Below are 19,926 nucleotides of genomic sequence, written 5' to 3'. Positions count from 1 at the left end.
AAAAAAAAAAAAAAGAGAAGTTACAGTAAGTCGATTAACGCGAAAAAAAAAAATGGTGCTCTTTGATTCGAAAGCAAGAAAAGAAAAACAAAATTGAACGCCATTGAGTTTAGCACTTCCTTACTGCAAAAATTTTACCTTTGACAACGGTAAAAATTGTGGGCTAAAATTTCCTAAGCCGCTCTTTCACTGTTTCACAAGTCATTGTCGAAAGTCGTCACCTAAAATCAAAATTGTTGTAGTGATTTTAGTCAAAATAATTAGGTTACAATTACATGGCAACGTTTGAAATTTACTAGTGCGAATCTTGCATGTTGAAGTTGGCACACTTAATCTAATTTTTGTTGTTTTCCTTCCATGTTTGGATTTCAATGATTGTCTTTTTTTTTTTTTTTACATTTTTATTTGTATTAATTAAGATTCAATTTTTATGAAAAATATATAAAAAGAAAATCATATTCTTTTTGTCTTATTTTTTTTTTCAATCTTTCTTTTTTCAAATGCCTCAAAATTATGTTGTATTTTTTTTAACATTTAACATTTTTATTTTTTTATATTTTAAAATTAAATTTTATGATTTTTTTAACTTTTTAACATTAAATGTCATAAAATTTTAATTTTAATATTAAATACACTAAAATCTAAATTTTTTTCTTAAATTTGTTAAAAATTAATAAATGACATATTTTGAAATAAAAAAAAAGTATATACATGAGATTTATATGAAAAAATATATTCTTAAAACTATCTAAAAAATTAATTTTCCACAAAATCAAAGAATAGTCATAATGATATTATAAAAAAAAAAAGAAAAAAAAAAAAGGAAGACCCTTTAGTGATTAATAATCTTAAACAATAAAAAGGGACCAATCTGTAGGCAGTGCAGCACATGCAAGGGTCCACTTCCATCAATGAATATTTATCAAATTTGACCACAAATGTGACATTTCGTCAAATCAATACTAACTTTTCTGTTGGCTTCATGTTCTTTTTCTCTCTATGCTTTTGAAAAATAAAAGTGATCATTATCTCTTATTACATCTAGGTATTTCTAATCTAGATGGCTCTTCACCAAAAGGTATTGAATAACCTTAGATCGACCCAAACATAAAACCCTAAACACCCTTGTCACTCGATAAAAAAAAGCTAGGGTCAAATTATGTGTTTAGTTAGATAATTAGTGTTATTACATGGCTAGATTGGTCAGAAACTGCATGCACTGAGGCTTAAACGGCATGAACTTTGATACATGCATCTCCTAATATATTTGATAGGAATGTAAACAAGTTCAAAAACCTTTAAATAAGCAAACACCTGTCAACAATTTGCAGTAATAGTATCATCAGTCAATAGTCATGACTTATTAGGAGAGAAATCCATGCCATAACCAATGGGTCTTTCCTCCTTTAACCAAATATTAAAAGCTTTGGAAATTTGTTTGCTACTGCTCATGCAGATGCTATTATAATGAACCAAAACATTAGAGCTAATATAGCCAGTGCACTCATGTAGAATCTCATTTTCTCGGCTCCAGTCATTCCAGTTTGTGGAAAGAAATTTCTTCGATGCAGACCACCCTTGCTCAACGCGGCCATATCCACACCAACGGCAGTGGCTGCCTCCTCAACCACGGGGACAACAGATGCCTCCAATGATTTAAGTGACATGGGTTTTGCCTGAAACTTACCAAATAGTAATAGACCAACATCATTTCAAAAGCTAAAACAAACTATACTAGAAAATAAAATCAAAAGGAAAAAAAAAAAAAAAGAAGGATTTCAAGCTTTTTTACCACTCTTTCACCACATGAACAACATATCAAGTCAAAGGGGAAAATTGAAAAAAGAGCATGCGAAGAACGAAAATTAATTAAGCTCCACTAACCATGGTAACTCTGGGAACATGTGGCTCTTCTGTATCCTTCGACTCGCCGAAATCAGTTGTTAAAGCATTACTGTGAGTATCATTAGCATTTTCGAACCCTGCAAGCAAAGGTGATGTTGACATACCATTACCAGGTGTGTCAGGTGCAGGGCATTCAGATCTTGCTTGCTGCTGACTAATATTTTTGTTATTTGACAGAGAGGAAGTGCCATAAATGGATTTCTCAGAGTTCTCAGGCATGGGATATGGACTCAACAGGGTTGAAGTAGGTAGGACAAACGGAGCCTGAAAGAGTAGGGGTGAAGATGTGAGAAATTGGGCACTAGGGTTTGAATGCTCAAATGAATAACCTGGATGTTGGCCATTTGGGAGATTTGCTTGAAGAACACCAGGATTAACACCAATTCCATGTCTCATGTTCATGTCATTTATATCATCCATTTGATGCAGCTGCTGTTGTTGCTGTTGGTGTTGTTGCAGTAGCTGCTGCTTCTGCTGCATATATTGGTGCTGCATCTGGCGCTGTTGAAACTGTTGTTTGTACTTTTGTGACTGCAACATTTGCTGTTCCTGCTGTTGTTTCAAATGTGGGTGCTGAAGCATGTTGGGATTTGACTGAAGAGGATTCATGTTTTGTGGCAGGACGCTTAACCCACTTTGTGAAGCTAAATTGTTAAGATTTGCCTGTTGGGAGGTACTCACAGGATTCTGTTGTAAAGGTCCTGCAGCAGCCTGCTGCATTGAGCCTAGGGCATTACCTTGTCCTGCATCCAAATTGGAACCGGGCTGCAGTGAATTTAACAGGGTCTGCTGCGCTGTTGCAACCCCAGGTAAAGAAGACACAGAATTATGCTGCAAACTTGTCATGTTGTTCGGCTGCATTGTTGGAACAGAACCTTGTAAATTCATTGACTGCAGCTGAGGGTTCATTTGATTATCATGAGACTGTGTCTGATTAATTTGAGGTTGAGGCTGTGGCATGGAATGCATATGAGGTGGAGGAAGCTGTCCTTGCTGCAGTGCTGTGACTGCCTTCCTTGGCCCATTGGTACTTAAAAAATGTATTATCTGATTCTCATACGAACTCAACTTATCCTTGAAAGCGGGTAAGATACTGGTTTTGGTAACTGATAAGAAAGCTATAATGCGCTCCGTCACGCTCTTGAACATTTTCAACTTTTCAAGCTGCTCTGACTTTGGCTGCTGTGGAAGAGAATCATGCTGGAAAATAGCACACATAAAATTGTTTTCAACTGATGAAAGTAAAACTACAAACCACTATTCCACCAGATATGCATAAGTGCAACCACTAAACAGTGTCTACGGTAAGGGGATTCAAGTAGCAACCCAAAAGTGGTATGGGTTCAAAAGTTTCCTAATGTGGAGTAGTAAAGTCCTCTCTAAATGCTATTTAGAGATACAGGGCGGCAGACTATGGTGCAGATGGGTTCTATCACTCCTTGAGGTTAGGGAATGAATATATATGATTATGTAAAATAATAAACCTACCTGCTGCACCTTGGCAGCAATTTTCTCGTACATCTCATTTAATTCAGGTAAGTATGTCTCCTTCATGGTCTTGATCTGCAACATAAAATCACGAACAGAATGCTTAACCAACAATTAAACCACTCAATTTATCCAAGTGTCATGATTTATTAGAAAAGTAACAAGATTTTTCCATTTTCTGAATAGTGGGCACTGATATTAGTTAATAACAGAAGAAACAAAGGAATCCATAAATGATGATTACTTTGAAATCAAGCATGCAAGATAACCTTGGTCTTAGGTTTCTTGCTCACCAATTTTAATAGATCTTTAGTAGAGAGCTGAAGCATTTAAATAAGCTTTATTTTCTTTCTTCTAAGAACAAGCCAAAAGAATTCAAGTTCTTATTAACAAAGTAATAAGTAATTCAGAAAATATCTGAATTTCTTTTACCAAATATGTTTTAAGCTCCTACTTCTTCAATTTTATAGTTCCTGCTATAAGACGCATCCCAACATACTCTATTCTTTTTCAGAACCACTTTCCTACACCTAAAACCTCCTTAAAACCAAGTTGAAACTGTAATAATATCTATAGGAGAATAAGTCAAGATAGTTTTTACCTTCTGATAGACCTCTTCTTGCCAATCACCCCCATTTGCATGTCCTGTTTGAGCTGTGGAATCTAAAGATGCTAAAAAAAAAAAAAGATAAATAAACCGCGCTCACATCAGAAAATGGAGATTTATGGAGGAGGAAGAACAAGCAAGGAAAACATAATTTAAATGAAAGAAAATTGTTCCATACGCATGAAGGTACATGATTTTGTTGCATATATGTAAAAGAACACTGAAATAGATTATTTGTGGAAGAAGGGTATATTATGAGCAGAAAACAACCAACTCTGAAAGCAAATTAAAGTACACATAGCATTGATGGGGACATCGACAGGGATCATAATACAACCAATAATCAATTCCTGTGTCCCAAAATTCCATCAGATCCACCACGGGTTACAACTGAAAGGCATTTGAAGAAACCATTAAACATTTTGGACATTAACATATGAGAAAATTTTATTGCTAGTTTCTGCAACAAACCATGCATATCCAAGTTTTAGAGGTTACTCATTAAAAACATGCTCCCTACAACCCAATTTCAATGCCTTTTAATTGTAGGATATTCTAAGATGTACGTTTACAAAAGCAGAAAATTTTTTAATTTTGACTTTCCATTGTGACACATAGAGACAAACTCCAAGTTCAAACATCACTCTTATTTTTCAAGGCTACTTATAGAGTTTCTCAAGTTAAAAGCTAACTATACATTTGCCATCTATAACTAAGAAGCTCAGTTGGAATAGGAGTAAATGATAGATAAGTTTAAGTGATCATGAAAAGGAAGACCTAAAAAAAAGTTAAACTATTTTCTGCTACACACTTGTTATTCATTAAAAATAAATATCTCAAGCAAATAACGGTGAGTCAAACTAAAGTATTAAAAAAATTTAGGGCACAAATTAGACTCAAGGAATATAGGGTTCATATAAAACTTAATTAAATCTACAGCACAAATTAAATGTTTCAATAAAAGCCGTTAGACTCAATCAAAACACCACTAAGACAATTTTGAGTTTTGACACCCTTTTAACCATTTCATGCATGCATGAACCAGCTCACTGTCACCCACTTGTTTATCTAGTCATTCATTATGCATTCTTCATCCAAACAAAATTCCTCTGACATTTGCAAGCATGTTTACCCTCTATTTTGATGCAAAAACAGTAACTAGCTGCTCTCAAACAGGACTGCAATCTCCTAATCATAATTTTATGTTAAATTAAGTAATAGGAACATGTTTGAAAGCTAGATTACCAGAAAGAACAGCAATATTTAAGTTGGACAGAGGAATCTCACCAACCTGACAAAATCAAACAAACTGCTAGAAATATCTGACCATTCTAAATTTCAAATGAATATGAAGAGCATGAGTGAGTTTATGCATTTTGTTTCTGCTTTTTGAACTTAACCAACAAAATGGTCACTTCTCTTTGCACACAAAACACAGTTTACTTATTTCCAGAAGAATGTTTTATAGCCAACATGAAAACTCATTGAATAAAACAGCATCAATTATTTGTTGATAAAATGAATAGATTAAATCCAGCAGTTGCTTTGTGTTTTGACAAAACCATTGCAAAATAACTGCAGTGAGTGTTAAGAGTAACATAATAGCATAGTGACAGCAGTGGAGACTTAGCAGTGACATGGGTAACAACAATGTTTCTGGTGGCATAAAAAGCCAGGCAGTGCCCATGATCAGCTTATGAAGGCAAGGGTGCCATTAATTTTGGTAGCATTTGTCTTTGTTAGCTAAGGACTAATCATCTAGGCAAAATGTGCTTTGATAGGACAACATAGTACAAGTTCAAAAAGATATTCTCTTAATTCCCCCCAAGTTGGAATGGAAATTATTTTCTGTAATAGAAATGCAATGCAAAACACTAGCATCAACTATAGCAGCTAAATAAGAGAATAGATTTTTTTCAGGCTTCAAGGATAAAATGTGCTAGTATCAGAGGAAAAAATTGCATAGATTAGTCAAATAACACAAGATCAGAAAGACAAAGAAAGAACAAAATAAGCAACTGCATAGATTCAAAAACATACTCGATGATGTCTCTGGAACAGCTCTGTGCAATTGATACAATTGCTTTTGCTGATCTATCAAATTTTGTGATTGAAGCAAGGAACTTGATACTTGACCTGATGCTTGAAGCCTAGGCTGCATATTTTGGTGTAATTGATTGGGCTGCTGTTGCAAACCCAATTGTTGCTGCAGCGTAGTCTGTGATTGGATCTGTGACATCAGTTGCTGTTGCTGCTGCAGCTGCTGTGGCTGCTGGGATGTCTGTCCTTGAGTTGCTAACAAATTAGTTGCACTCTGCTGCGTTTGTTGGAGTGAAACCTTAGGCTGAGGTAGCATGTGTAAAGATTGCTGATGAGTTTGCATGCTGGAGTTACCTGACTGGGTTCCAATCAATTGTTGTTGCTGCTGCTGCTGCTGTTGCTGTAATCCTGAAATATTACTTTGAGGACCCAACTGTTGCTGATGGATATTTGAGAGGTTTTGTTGAGCCATTAACTGCTGCTGCTGCTGCAGGTTTGGAAGATTATTAGGCTGGCCTAGCAATCTCTGCTGCTGCATGTCCGCAATGCTATTTTGTTGTCCAATTAACTGATTCTGCTGTATATTTGCAGCATTTGTATGTTGTCCCATTATGTGTGGCTGCTGCTGCTGCTGCTGTGGCTGCGGAGGCTGTTGTTGCTGCTGAGGCATCATTGACTGCCGTGTCATTGCTGTTTGTTGTTGAAGAATACCAGCACTGGTGGCCACTTGTGGCTGTTGCTGCTGTCTAAAGACTGACTGTTGATGCTGCTGAAGCATGGACTGTGTTGACTGTTGTAGAGAAGATTGTTGATTCTTTTGAAGACCAGTAAGAGGAGTTGATTGCATGGCAGATGGCTGCATAACCGATGATGTTTGCATACCAGATTGCTGGGAAGATTGCAACTGAGTAGATGGTAACATGTTTTGCTGTTGCTGTTGCGGCATGTGAGACTGCAAAAGTGAGGGCTGGATATTTCCTTGTTGAATCTTTTGCTTTATAAGTTGGTGTTGTAACTGCTGATGGTATAGTTGCTGCTGCTGCTGCTGCTGTTGTGGTAGCACCTGTTGCCTTCCTTGCATTTGCCTCAGCTGATTAGTAAAAATATTGGAAGATATCCCTTGCCCCAGTGAGTTCTGTGAAATTCCAGACAAGTTTTGCATGTTGGAATTCTGGCCAACAACATTAGGTATAGAATTCTGGGTTAGACCAGAGACGGAAGGCATCCCAGATTGTAAACCAGTAGAACTTTGAACTCCAGCAGATGACATGTTATTTGGAACACTCTGGGATAACAGTTGTTGACGTGCTTGAGACTGATTACTTTGTAATGGGATAGGAATTGATTGCCCTTGACTGTGAACTTGGTTTTGCATGCCCTGAGAACCTACTCAAGATTTTATATTCAGAAAGAAAAGTTGGGAAGAACCCACAAGAACTGAATTGAAGAAACTTTAGAGCAAGATAAACAACAAAAATACTGAAGCACGAGGATCATTCAAAAAGATAACTTGACTTAAAACGTGTGAGGGCAATTGAACCATACCACGAGGGTCATGAAAAAATAATAAAATTATTCCTAGGCCTAGCACATGAAGAGGTGCATCCCATGCTGAAAGACTTCAATCATGGAAACAGCAAAAGGGGCTTTCTATTTGGGTGCTCATCAAATCTATCACTTAAACAACTCCACCCCACCAAAACAACCACGCTTTGTTAAGGGGACAAAAGAGTTAAAATAAAGATAATTTTCATTTGAATAGTTGCAGAAAGAATATGTGCATAAATGTTGCAAGTTAAACAACTCTGCATGTAAAAGAACAGAAAGGACATGTAAATGGAAAGTGTCCTACTTCTAGAATACATCAAAGCAAAATGCTGTTTCCTGCTATTACCTGGATCAGGGGCCTTGCTGTTATTCCCAGTGTTGGGTATAGTATTCTGAGACTTGTTCTCCATAGTAAGCATCTTCAAGGATATTCTCCTTAGATAATCAGACTGAATATAGAAATCCATTACAGCATTAGAGTAAAGAAGCTTTACTTCATTATTCAAATACAAGACAAGATTATCAAATATGTTATATTAACCATGTTTAATATTGAGTTAACATTTAGCATCTTTTTTTTTCCTACCTCTGCTCTCTTTCCTCCCTGGATTTCTTTCTTATTTACTTCCAATGTAATTGACAAGGAGTCTAGGTGTATGCATGTCTATACATATGAATAAGAAAAAAAAGAAACACAAAGATACAAACACACAACGCAAACAAACAAAATATAGGTAAACAACAATGCATCCAAGCAGGTTAAGGAATGCCAATATTCTATGATTACCTGGCTGTTTGCTGCTGTAAAAATCTTTTCCTCGAACCTTACTGCAATTTTCCTGACTTCATTTAAACCCTCTTGGCCAGAAAATGGAAGGTGCCTCTTCAATGTGTCCATTCTATGCACACAAGGCATTGTGTAAGTTATCGACAAACCAATAGGATATATATAAGAATCTTCCATGGTTAATAAAACTATGCCATGACCAAATTGTGAAGTTAACATAAAATCAAATGAAAATTAACCAGGATATAATCTGAGATTTTCCTCATTAACTTGTTCAGGACTGTCTCATTCAAATATCCAGAAGCGATGGCATTGGAATTTAACAAAGTTCCCCCAAATAAACAAAGTGGCCATCATGACCTTCATATATCAGCTACATTCAAATAGACCACATACCAAAATTACCATCGTTCATAAAATGATATAGAAAAGCAAGACCACTAGTGTCCGTTACAGCTATAAGTTATTTAATGAATGGGTATAATTCAGTTAGTAAGAAGAAAAGAGAACCATCAATTCACATACTGTAGCACTCGAATGAGAAAACAAGTCCCAAGCTTACAAGAAGCAAAAGATCTAAAAGCAAAATGTATCCTCATTCAATCACATAAATTCATTAAATGTCGATACCAAGTATGCCACACAGAATTGGACCCAATAGCTTAGCCACATCAGGCTTCCAGATACGTGGCCCATATATTGTGCCCAAACTCTGGGTAAGAGCAAGCTTTGATTTTCGAGCTATGTATTTGCAAAACAAAGAAAGCACTCTGGAATAGGATATATGGTTTTATTGATGGTATTGTTTGGTTATTAACAATATTGAAACTGTAAAAGACATGCCACAGAATATCAGTAACTTAAATACAACAAGTATATTTAACAAATAATAATACCATAAAATTCACTTACATCTTGTTGACAATTCTTTGTCGTGAATCAGGCTGCAACTGGGTTCTCCAATCACCTGTATCCATGGTGGGCTCTCCACTGGCAGGAGTAGGCCTCCAGTTATTGGTATCCATCAAATTCTGACAACATCAAAAGAGAAAAGAAAAGTCACAAACAATTAACATCAAATTTTTTGCCATATATTAAAGGAAGTGAAAAAGAAAAACTTGTAAGTTTGGACACAAATCACTTCTCAAATATGCAAAACATTTGACAAAGTTCGTAGCAATAAACACCCCCCTTCTCTTGATAAGAAACTCCGGGTAAAACACAGTTTTTGCAACCATAAATTTATACATAAGAGCAGGATTTCATTTTTGTTAATGTTGTAAGATAAAGTGGACAGTATACATCATTTGCCGCACTCTTACAAAATGACAAGACATGTTACTAGACACTCACAGACACCCTACAACCATGACTTAAGTTGAACATGATGGTTTGCTATGTAAACCACAACTTTACAATTGGATGTCAATTTGGTTGATTTAATACTAATACTAGGAAACCCTTCTTCACAAGGCTCTTAAGATTCCGATTTTTCTCTCTGTCCTAGGCCATTGGTCATGCACCTAAGGAGGACTGTAACTCACTAAAACACCACTACTTTCACCACTAGACCAGCACATCACTGGAAAGCAATGCTAATACTCAACCAATTGCTATTCACTAAAGAATTAATTGTTAGTTGGCTTCTGAGAATGCTACCAAGGCTCACGGTTAAAAGGTTGAGCCTTCTAACCAAAAACAACTGCACTTGAAACTTTTCTAGCTAAATATTTGACATTTTCCCAATGCAATCAGCCCCCATAACTAGAACTTTATCATATATCATTAAATGAAAAAGCAAAGAGAAAGAGAACTAGAAATATAAACAAAATTCATGATTTAAATTATGTTTAATAGAAATAATCTGCTTTTGGGGGTTGCTATCATTATTGGGTATCCAAATATTCTAGCAACCTTTCTAATTTTTTTTAAAGCAAAAAGATTAAAAAAAAAACAAAGTTAATTACCAGGTGATATTAAATAAAAAAAATGAAATATTTTATTCTTACAGTCAAAAACATATTCCCAGGTAAGATTTTCGAGGAAATTAAGGCAACAGAATCGTAAAACCTATAAAAAGTTTGAAATTTTTACCTCAACGAAGAGCTTCCAAGAGAGATCCGCTTTTTTTTTCAAATACCAAATCCCAGATTGAATTAAACCCACGCCTCAGATTATCGTTGATTTGATAATACAGAGAACAAATTATAAAATTTCTTTTTTGTTTCTTTTTGGCATAATTGGAAAAATACCTAACTCTCACGTATAAATAAATATTATTAGAAGAAAATAAAAGGAGGAAAACCAACTGATATTTATTCGTTTGGTTGAAAAGAAAGCGAAAGAAAAGAAAGAGAAGAAAGAAGCTTAGACGGGAAGAAGGGAAAGAAAGTCATGTGTTGGATCGAAGTGAATGGCAATGACTCTTACAGGGACATATCTTTGTATATTGTCTGCGTTTTGTTTTTATTTTATTATTATTTTTCATGTCCACAGATAATGACGATTTAAAAAAGAAAAAAAAACCCTAATTTTGATTTTTTTTTATCAATTAGGACATTTGTTGTTATTCCTTCCTTACACTTTTGAATTTTTCTCTTTCAAAAATTTGTTTTTTTTTTGTAATGATGCATTTTTATTTTGGAATTAACCACTTTTTTGTTATAATAAAATTAATCGAACCAACGAAGGTTAGTTCCTACACTTCTTTTAAATTCAAATTTTAACGTTATTTTATTTGTAAATAATTTGTCTGTCTCAAATTTATTTATCAAAATAAAATCTGTTATTATTGTTTTATAAAAACTAGTATTGGAAGAAGTGAAATTCTTTTGATATGTTTTTCTTATATTTTTTTACAAAATTGATACAAAATGAATGGTGAAAATTTTCCTAATTTCCTAATCAACTTGATAAGGAACGTTGTAATTAGAAAAATTTTATATTTATTTCTTGTTTATTTTGTATTTAATATGTATAAAATTATCATGTTAAATATGAAATTTATTTTTTATTTTTAAATTATATATTATTTTAATTAAAATTTTAAATCATATAATTTTCATATTTTTTATATAATTTTTATATTATATAAATATATCATATTTAAAATTATCAAATTTAATTGAAAATTTTTTAATGATTTAATAGATATATTTGTAATTCATTTATTTATAATAATAAAGTATTAGTTGATGATTATATAATTTAACTAAATTATTTAATTTTCTTTCAAGACCCAAGTAATTCAAATTCCATTTTACAATAAATCAAATTCTTTTATCGGACATAATTAGCTAAAAGCATTTACAAGTAAATATTACAAACATAATTAATTAATTAAATAAGTTTTTGCATAAGAAAAAAATCAATTCATAATAAATCAATATGTTATCAAGAAAAATACAATATGAATTAAAATAAATTATCATACGGTAAACTTTAAATTTGATATATAATAATTATAAATCATCATTTTAAGATTAATATATAAAATTTCACTTAATAATGAATAATTATAAATTAATTTAATAATATTAAAATTGATTTTAAAATTAAATTTTCGAATTCAAATTAAAAAAAAAAAAGTCTAGCAAGTCGATTAACACGAAAAAAAAAAAAAATGGTGCTCTTTGATTTGAAAGCAAGAAAAAAAAAATTTGAAGGCCATTGGCCGTTGAGTTTATCACTTCCTTACTGCAAAAATTTTACCTTTGACAACGGTAAAAATCGTGGGCTAAAATTTCTTAAGCCACTCTTTCACTTTTTCACAAATCATTTTCACATGTCGTCGCTGAAAAACAAAATTATTATAGTGATTTTAGTCAAAATAATTAGGTTACAATTACATGGCAACATTTGGAATTTAGTAATGCGAATCTTGCATGTTGAAGTTGGCGTACTTAATCTTTTTTTTTTTTTGTTTTCCTTCCAAGTTTGGATTTCAATGGTTGTCTTTTTTTTTTTTTTTACATTTTTATTTGTATTAATTAAGATTCACCTTTTATGAAAAGTATGTATAAATAAAATAACATTTTTTTGTCTTATTTTTTTTTCCATCTTTCCTTTTTGAAACGTCTCAAAATTATGTTGTATTTTTTTAACATTTAAAATTTTTATTTTTTATATTTTAAAATTAAATTTTATGATTTTTTAAACTTTTTAACATTAAAGTCATAAAATTTTAATTTTATAAAAAAATTTTAAATTTTAATATTAAATACACTAAAATCTAAAAATTTTTCTTAAATTTTGTTAAAATTAGTAAATGACATATTTTGAAACAAAAAAAAAGTATATACATGAGATGTATATGAAAAAATATATTCTTAAAATTATCTAAAAAAATTAAATTTCCACAAAATCTAAAATCTAAGAATAGTCATAATGATATTATAAAAAAAAAAAAAAAAAAAAAAGATCCCTTAGCAAGTAAGAATCTTAAGCAATCTAAATTTCCATCAATGAATATTTATCAAATTTGACCACAAATGTGACATGTCGTCAAATCAACACCGGCTCTATGTTGTCTTTACGTTCTTTTTCTCCCTTCACTTTCGAAAAATAAAAGTGATCTTTATCCCTTATTACATGTAGGTATTTCTAATCTAGTTTGCTCTTCACCTAAAAGTTCTGAATAAAAACCCTTGTCGCTTAATAAAAAAAGCTTCGGTCATCAACCATGGTCACAACGGATGCCTCAAATGATTTAAGTGACATGGGTTTTGCCTGAAACTTATAAAATAGTAATAGACCAACATCATTTCAAAAGCTAAAACAAACTATATTAGAAGATAAAGTCAAAAAGAAGGAAAAAAAAAAAAGAAGGATTTCAAGGTTTTTTTTCCACTCTTTCACTACATGAACAGCATATCAAGCCAAAGGAGCAAATTGAAAAAAGAGAATATGAAGAATGAAAATTAATTAAGCTTCACTAACCATGGTAACTCTGGGATCATGTGGCAGTTCTGTAACCTTCGACTTGCTAAAATCAGTTGTTAAAGCAATACTGTGAGTATCATTAGCATTTTCGAACAAAGTAAGCAAAAGTGATGTTGACATACCATTACCAGGTGTGTCAGGTGCAGGGAATTCAGATCTTGCTTGCTGCTGACTAATATTTTTGTTATTTGACAGAGAGGAAACGCCATAGATAGATTTCTTAGTGTTCTCAGGCGAGGGATATAGACTCAACAGGGTTGAAGTAGGTGGGACAAATGGAGCCTGAAAAAGCCGGGGTGAAGATGTATGAAATTGGGCACTAGGTTTTGAATGCTCATATGAATAACCTGAAAGTTGGCCTGTTGAGAGATTTGCTTGAAGAACCTCAGGATTAACACCGATTCCCTGTCTCATGTTCACGTCATTTGTATCATCCATTTTCATGCAGCTGCTTTTGTTGCTGTTGCTGTGGTTGTTGCAGTAGCCGCAGCTTCTGCTGCATCTGAAGCAGTTGAAACTGTTGTTTGTACATTTGTGACTGCAGCATTTGCTGTTCCTGCTGTTGTTTCATATGCTGGTGCTGAAGCATGTTGGAATTTGACTGAAAAGGATTCATGTTTTGCGGCAGGACACTTAACCCACTTTGTGAAGATAAACTGTTAATATTTGCCTGTTGGGAGGTACTCACAGGATTCTGTTGTAAAGGTCCTGCAGCAGCCTGCTGCATTGAGCCTAGGGCATTACCTTGTCCTGCATCCAAATTGGAACTGGGCTGCAGCGAATTTAACATGGTCTGCTGCGCTGTTGCAACCCCAGGTAAGGAAGACACAGAATTATGCTGCAAACTTGTCATGTTGTTCGGCTGCATTGTTGGAACAAAACCTTGTAAATTCGTTGACTGCAACTGAGGGTTCATTTGATTATCATGAGACTGTGTTTGATTAATTTGAGGTTGTGGCTGCGGCATGGAATGCATATCAGGCGGAGGAAGCTGTCCTTGCTGCAGTGCTGAGACTGCCTTCCTTGGCCTATTGGTATTTAAAAAATTTAGTATCTGCTTCTCATACAAACTCAACTTATCCTTGAAAGTGGGTAAGATACTGCCTTTGGGAACTGATAAGAAAGATATAATGTGCTCCAACATGATCTTGAACATTTTCAACTTTTCAAGCTGCTCTGACTTTGGCTGCTGTGGAAGAGAATCATGCTGGAAAATAGTACACATAAAATTGTTTCAACTGATGCAAGTAAAACTACAAACCACTATTACAACAGATATGCATAAGTGCAACCACTAAACAGTGTCTATGGTAAGGGGATTCAAGTAGCAACCCAAAAGTGGTATGGGTTCAACAGCTTTCTAATGTGGAGCAGTAAAGTCCTCTCTAAATTCTATTTAGAGACACAGGGTGGCAGACTACGGGGCAGATGGGTTCTATCACTCCTTGGAGGTTAGGGAATGAATATATATGATTATGTAAAAGAATAAACATACCTGCTGCAACTTGGCAGCAATTTTCTGGTACATCTCATTTAATTCAGGTAAGTATGTCTCTTTCATGGCCTTGATCTGCAACATAAAATCAGGATCAGAATGCTTAACCAACAATTAAACCACTCAATTTATCCCAGTGTCATGATTTATTAGAAAAGCAACAAGATTTTTCCATTTTCTGACTAGCAGGCACTGATATTAGTTAATAACAGAAGAAACAAAGGTGTCGATAAATGATGATTACTTTGAAGTCAAGTATGCAAGATACCCTTGGTCTTAGGCTTCTTGCTCACCAATTTTAATAGATCTTTAGTAGAGAGCTGAAGGATTTAAATAAACTTTATTTTCTTTCTCCTAAGAACAAGCCAAAAGAATTCAAGTTCGTATTAACAAAGTAATAAGTAATTCAGAAAATGTCTGAATTTCTTTTACCAAATTTGTTTTAAGTTCCTACTTCTTCAGTTTTATGGTTCCTGCTATGAGATGCATCCCGACATACTCTAATATTCTTTTTCAGAACCACTTTCCTACACCTAAAACCTTCTTAAAACCAAGTTGAAACTGTAATAATATCTATAGGAGAATAAGTCAAGATAGTTTTTACCTTCTGATAGACCTCTTCTTGCCAATCACCCCCATTTGCATGTCCTGATTGAGCTGTGGAATCTAAAGATGCTAAAAGAAAAGGATAAATAAATTCTACATACATAAGAAAAATAGAAATTTATGAAGGAAGAAGAATACGCAAGGAAAACATAATTTAAATGAAAGAAAATTGTTCCATTCGCGTGAAGGTACATTATTTTGTTGCATATGTAGCAGAACATTGAAATAGATAATTTATGGAAGAAGGGTAAATTATGAGCAGAAAACAACCAACTCTGAAAGCAAATTAAAGTACACATAGCATTGATGGGGATATCGACAGGGATCATAATGCAACCAATAATCAATTCCTATGTCCCAAAATTCCATCAGACCCACCACGGGTTACAACTGAAAGGCATTTGAAGAAACCATTAAACATTTTGGACATTGACATATGAGAAAATTTTATTGCTAGTTTCTGCAACTAACCATGCGTATCCAAATTTTAGAGGTTACTCATTAAAAACATGCTCCCTACACCTCATTTTCACTGCCTTTTACTTTTGGGATATTCTAAAATGTACGCTTACAAAAGTAGAAAAGTTTTTAATTTTGACTTTCCATTGTGACACATAGAGACAAACTCCAAGTTCAAACATCATTCTTATTTTTCAAGGCTACTTATAGAGTTTCTCAAGTTAAAAGCTAACTATACATTTGCCATCTATAAAAAAGAAGTTCAGTTGGAACAGGAGTAAACGATAGATAAGTTTAAGTGACCATGAGAAGGAAGACCTAAAAAAAGTTAAACTATTTTCCGGTACAGACTTGTTATTCATTAAAAATAAATATGTCAAGCAAATAAGGGCGAGCCAAACTAAAGTACTAAAAAAATTTAGGGAACAAATTAGACTCAAGGAATATAGGGTTCATATAGAACTTAATTAAATCTACAGCACAAATTTAATGTTTCAATAAAAGCCGTTAGACTAAATCAAAACACTACTAAGACAATTTTGAGTTTTGAAACCCTTTTAACCATTTCATGCATGCATGAACCAGCTCGCTGTCACCCACTTGCTTATCTAGTCATTCGTTATGCATTCTTCATTCAAACAAAACTCCTCTGACATTTGCAAGCATGTTTACCCTCTATTTTGATGCAAAAACAGTAACTAGCTGTTCTCAAACAGGACTGCAATCTCCTAATCATAATTTTTTGTTAAATTAAGTGGTAGGAACATTTTTGAAAGCTAGACTACAAGAAAGTACAACAATAGTTAAGTCGGACAAAGGAATCACACCAACCCGACATAATCAAACAAACTGCTAGAAATATCCGACTATTCTAAAATTCAAATGAATATGAAGGGCATGAGTGAGTTTATGCATTTGTTTCTACTCTTTGAGCTTAACCAACAAAATGGTCACTTCTCTTTGCACACAAAACACAGTTTACTTATTTCCAGAAGAATGTTTTAGAGCCAAACACAAAAACTCGTTGAATAAAACAGCATGAATTATTTGTTGATAAAATGAATAGATTAAATCCAGCCATTGCTTTGTGGTTTGACAAAATCATTGCAAAATAACTAGAGTAAGTGTTAAGAGTAACATAATAGCACAGTGACAGCAGTGGAGACTTAGCAGTGACACGGGTAACTGTGGGAAAACACTTATTTAAAGCTGATTGTAATCTTGTAATCTGTATATTTATTTTTGTATCTCTAGAATTAAGTATTTGTATCCCTAAAATTAAAGACGATGATAGACAATCCGTCAATCATAGGAACAATTTTTAGGAAGATTTAGTTCCTAGTTTAACCCCTAGTTAGTTGTATATAAACTAAGGTTCTTGTATAATTCTTAATGAGCAATTTTTCAATATACATTCAGTTTTTACTCTTAGTTTTTCACATAGTTCTATTTCTAAGTTTTTCACATAGTATCAGAGCTTTAGGCTCTTCTTGAGAAGCAAAATTTTTCAACCTTCAATGCAGACTTCTATTTTTAGGCCTTTATTGCCAAACCCTGTTAAGTCCTTCACAGCCATTTTATTTTTCCCTTCTTTAGCCTTCATTGCTAAGAGTCATTTCTGATTATATCTCAAGACTTGTTTTAGTTCAAAGAAAGATATCACTCCCACCCAATTTGAAGAAATGTCAACCGAAAAAATCACCGAAGTATTACAGATCTCTCGAAAACAAGGAGAGTTGGACAGAGAAGAGATTGAAAAGTTGAGAAAGCTATTGAACCCTTGAAAAACCTACTGTAGCATGTTCCTTGAGTAAGGTCTCTAGTTCCGGTAAAGCTTTTGGTTCTCATTGATTAAATGTCTCGGTTAAGCCTATTACGAGTTCTTGGATCATTGACTTAGGAGCCACCGACTATATGACACATTCTTCACAGAAGTTTAGTACATACACCCTGTGTTCTAGTAATAAGAAAATTGTTGTTGCAGATAGTTCACTCATTACAATGGCAGGATTAAGAGATGTTCAAATTAATCCCTCGTTTGTTCTTAAAAATGTTCTTCATGTTCCTGAATTGTCTACTAATCTGATATCTACACAAAAACTTACCAAAGATATGAACTACAAAGTGATTTTTTATCCCTCTTATTGTGAATTTCATGACCAAAGTTTGGAGAAAAGGATTGGACTATACTATCTTGAGACATCAAACAACACAAGTAATATCAAGAATAGTTTACCTTTGTCATTTCTTTCTAAAAAAGACAAAATCTAGCTTTATCATTTTCCTCTTAGACGTCCTTCTTTTGGAACTTTGTGAAACATGTTTCCTTCTTTGTTCAAAGGATTAAACGTCAAAGATTTTCATTGTGATGTTTGTGAACTTGCAAAACACAGACATGTGTCTTTTTCAATTAGTAACAAAAGAAGTTCTACTCCCTTTTACTTGATTCATAGTGGGGGGTCCCTCTACAATTTCTAATATTTCTGGTGCAAAATGGTTTGTTTCATTCGTAGATAATTGTACCAGGGTCTCTTGGGTTTTTTTATTTAAATCCAAATAAGATGTGAATAGTATATTTTTAAGCTTCCAAAACATGATCCAAAATCAATTTGGAGAGAATCATGAGATTTAGGTCTGATAATGCAAGAGACTATTTCAACTAGAGTCTATCCACCTATTTTTAAAAAGAGGGGATTATTCACGAGTCATCTTGTATTAATACTCCACAACAAAATGGAGTGGCAGAGAGGAAAAACAACCATTTACTAGCCACAACCTGAACCTTCTTTTTTCAAGCAAATGTACCCAAATCTTACTGGGGGGGAAACTGTTCTCACTGCCACACACATTACAAATAGGTTACCTTTAAGGGTTTTGGGATTTAAAACTCTTATGAAACTACTTTCACAATTCTATCCCAACCTCAATACCACAAACAACCTCACACCTAGGATATTTGGTTGTACATCATTTGTTCATGTTCACAGTCATAATAAGAGAAAATTAGATCCAAGAGCAATTAAGTGTATCTTTGTGACTCAGAAAGGGTATAAGTGCTATCATCTTCCTACCAAAAAATTATGTGTCTGCAAATGTCACTTTTGAAGAAAATAAACCATTTTTTACTCAACCTTATCTTCAGGGAGAGACTTCATTCATGGAAGATAATGATAAAGACTTCTTTTTGCTTAATTTGTCCTCCTCTTCAACATTTTCACCCATTAATTCTTCTGAGTGAAAACCTGTTTCTGCTGAGCCTAAGTCAAACACTGAATTTGAGTCTGAACCCATTCCAAAGATAGAAGATGTGACAAAAGATAATATTGTTCTTGATTCTATGAAAGAATTACAAGTGTACTCAAGAAGGAAAGTTCCAAGTCCTGGACCAATGCCAGTCCAAGAACTTGTTCCTAACTCTAGAAATGAGGTAACTACAATTTTTGACTTTATTTCTCAAAATGAGCATGAATCTCCTAAAACTATAACTAGTGATTATGATCTGCCTATTGCCATTAGGAAAGGAACCAAAGAATGTACTAAGCAACCACTATACCAAATCTCTAATTTTGTGTCATTGAAAAATTCTCATTATCCCATAAAAATTTTCTTGTGAGCCTAAACACTATTTCTGCTCCAACTACATTATCCGAGGCATTATCCAGTAAAAAATGGAAGTAATCCATGAAAATAAAAATGGAGACCTTAGAGAAAAATAAGACATAGGAACTGGTAGAGTTGCCTAAAGGAAAAAATTCAGTAGGGCGTAAATGAGTTTTCACTGTAAAATACAAGGCGGATGGTAATGTTGAAAGGTATAAAGCCAGATTAGTGCCTAGGGGCTACACTTAAACCTAGGTAGTGGATTATCAGGAAACCTTCGCTCCAGTTGCCAAGATGAATACAGTTAGGATTTTGTTATCATTGGCTGCAAATTACGATTGGCAGCTTCAACAATTTGATTTAAAAAATGCTTTTCTACTTGGTGATTTGGAAGAATAAATATATATGAAGGTTCCACCGGGATTTGGAGGTCATCTACAAGCAAACAAA

General features: G+C 33.6%; 2 protein-coding genes across 13 annotated transcripts in view; both read right to left on the bottom strand.

The window, feature by feature from the left end:
- Nucleotides 1-19,926, bottom strand: part of LOC111275434 (mediator of RNA polymerase II transcription subunit 15a-like) — a 46,004-nt gene that overhangs the window by 14,909 nt on the left and 11,169 nt on the right. Inside the window, 4 exon segments of the mRNA XM_089755867.1 lie at nucleotides 13,314-13,755; nucleotides 13,757-14,523; nucleotides 14,812-14,886; nucleotides 15,416-15,486. Of these exon segments, the coding sequence (XP_089611993.1) occupies nucleotides 13,314-13,755; nucleotides 13,757-14,523; nucleotides 14,812-14,886; nucleotides 15,416-15,486 (1,355 nt within the window).
- LOC149511101 (mediator of RNA polymerase II transcription subunit 15a-like) lies at nucleotides 1,221-10,796 on the bottom strand. Of its 12 annotated transcripts, none has more exons than XM_089754994.1 (9): nucleotides 10,470-10,796; nucleotides 9,288-9,406; nucleotides 8,376-8,487; nucleotides 7,935-8,037; nucleotides 6,041-7,426; nucleotides 3,995-4,065; nucleotides 3,394-3,468; nucleotides 1,885-3,105; nucleotides 1,221-1,682 (listed from the first exon to the last, which is right to left on the bottom strand). In XM_089754994.1, exons 2-9 carry the CDS (start codon nucleotides 9,398-9,400, stop codon nucleotides 1,449-1,451), a joined length of 3,315 nt encoding a protein of 1,104 aa, XP_089611120.1. In that variant the 5' UTR covers nucleotides 9,401-9,406; nucleotides 10,470-10,796; the 3' UTR covers nucleotides 1,221-1,448. The 12 variants fall into 12 exon arrangements, with proteins under 12 accessions (XP_089611120.1, XP_089611121.1, XP_089611122.1 ...); XM_089754995.1 differs by having other exon boundaries at nucleotides 1,221-1,676; XM_089754996.1 differs by having other exon boundaries at nucleotides 3,995-4,056.

Source organism: Durio zibethinus, chromosome 26 (assembly GCF_047325235.1).
Source record: "Durio zibethinus cultivar Kanyao isolate XHJ-2024 chromosome 26, ASM4732523v1, whole genome shotgun sequence".
NCBI lineage: Eukaryota > Viridiplantae > Streptophyta > Magnoliopsida > Malvales > Malvaceae > Durio > Durio zibethinus.
Note: the sequence above shows the minus strand (reverse complement) of the source record. Positions and strands in the feature narration are given on the sequence as shown.

What these genes read in the sequence shown, in the direction of transcription:
- LOC149511101 (XM_089754994.1), bottom strand. Translation starts at nt 9,400, where the DNA reads ATGGATACCAATAACTGGAGGCCTACTCCTGCCAGTGGAGAGCCCACC. An exon ending in TTACAGCAGCAAACAGCCAG is followed by an intron (nt 8,038 to 8,375) that starts GTAATCATAGAA and finishes TTCTATATTCAG; the next exon opens with TCTGATTATCTAAGGAGAAT. An exon ending in CAGCAAGGCCCCTGATCCAG is followed by an intron (nt 7,427 to 7,934) that starts GTAATAGCAGGA and finishes AATCTTGAGTAG; the next exon opens with GTTCTCAGGGCATGCAAAAC.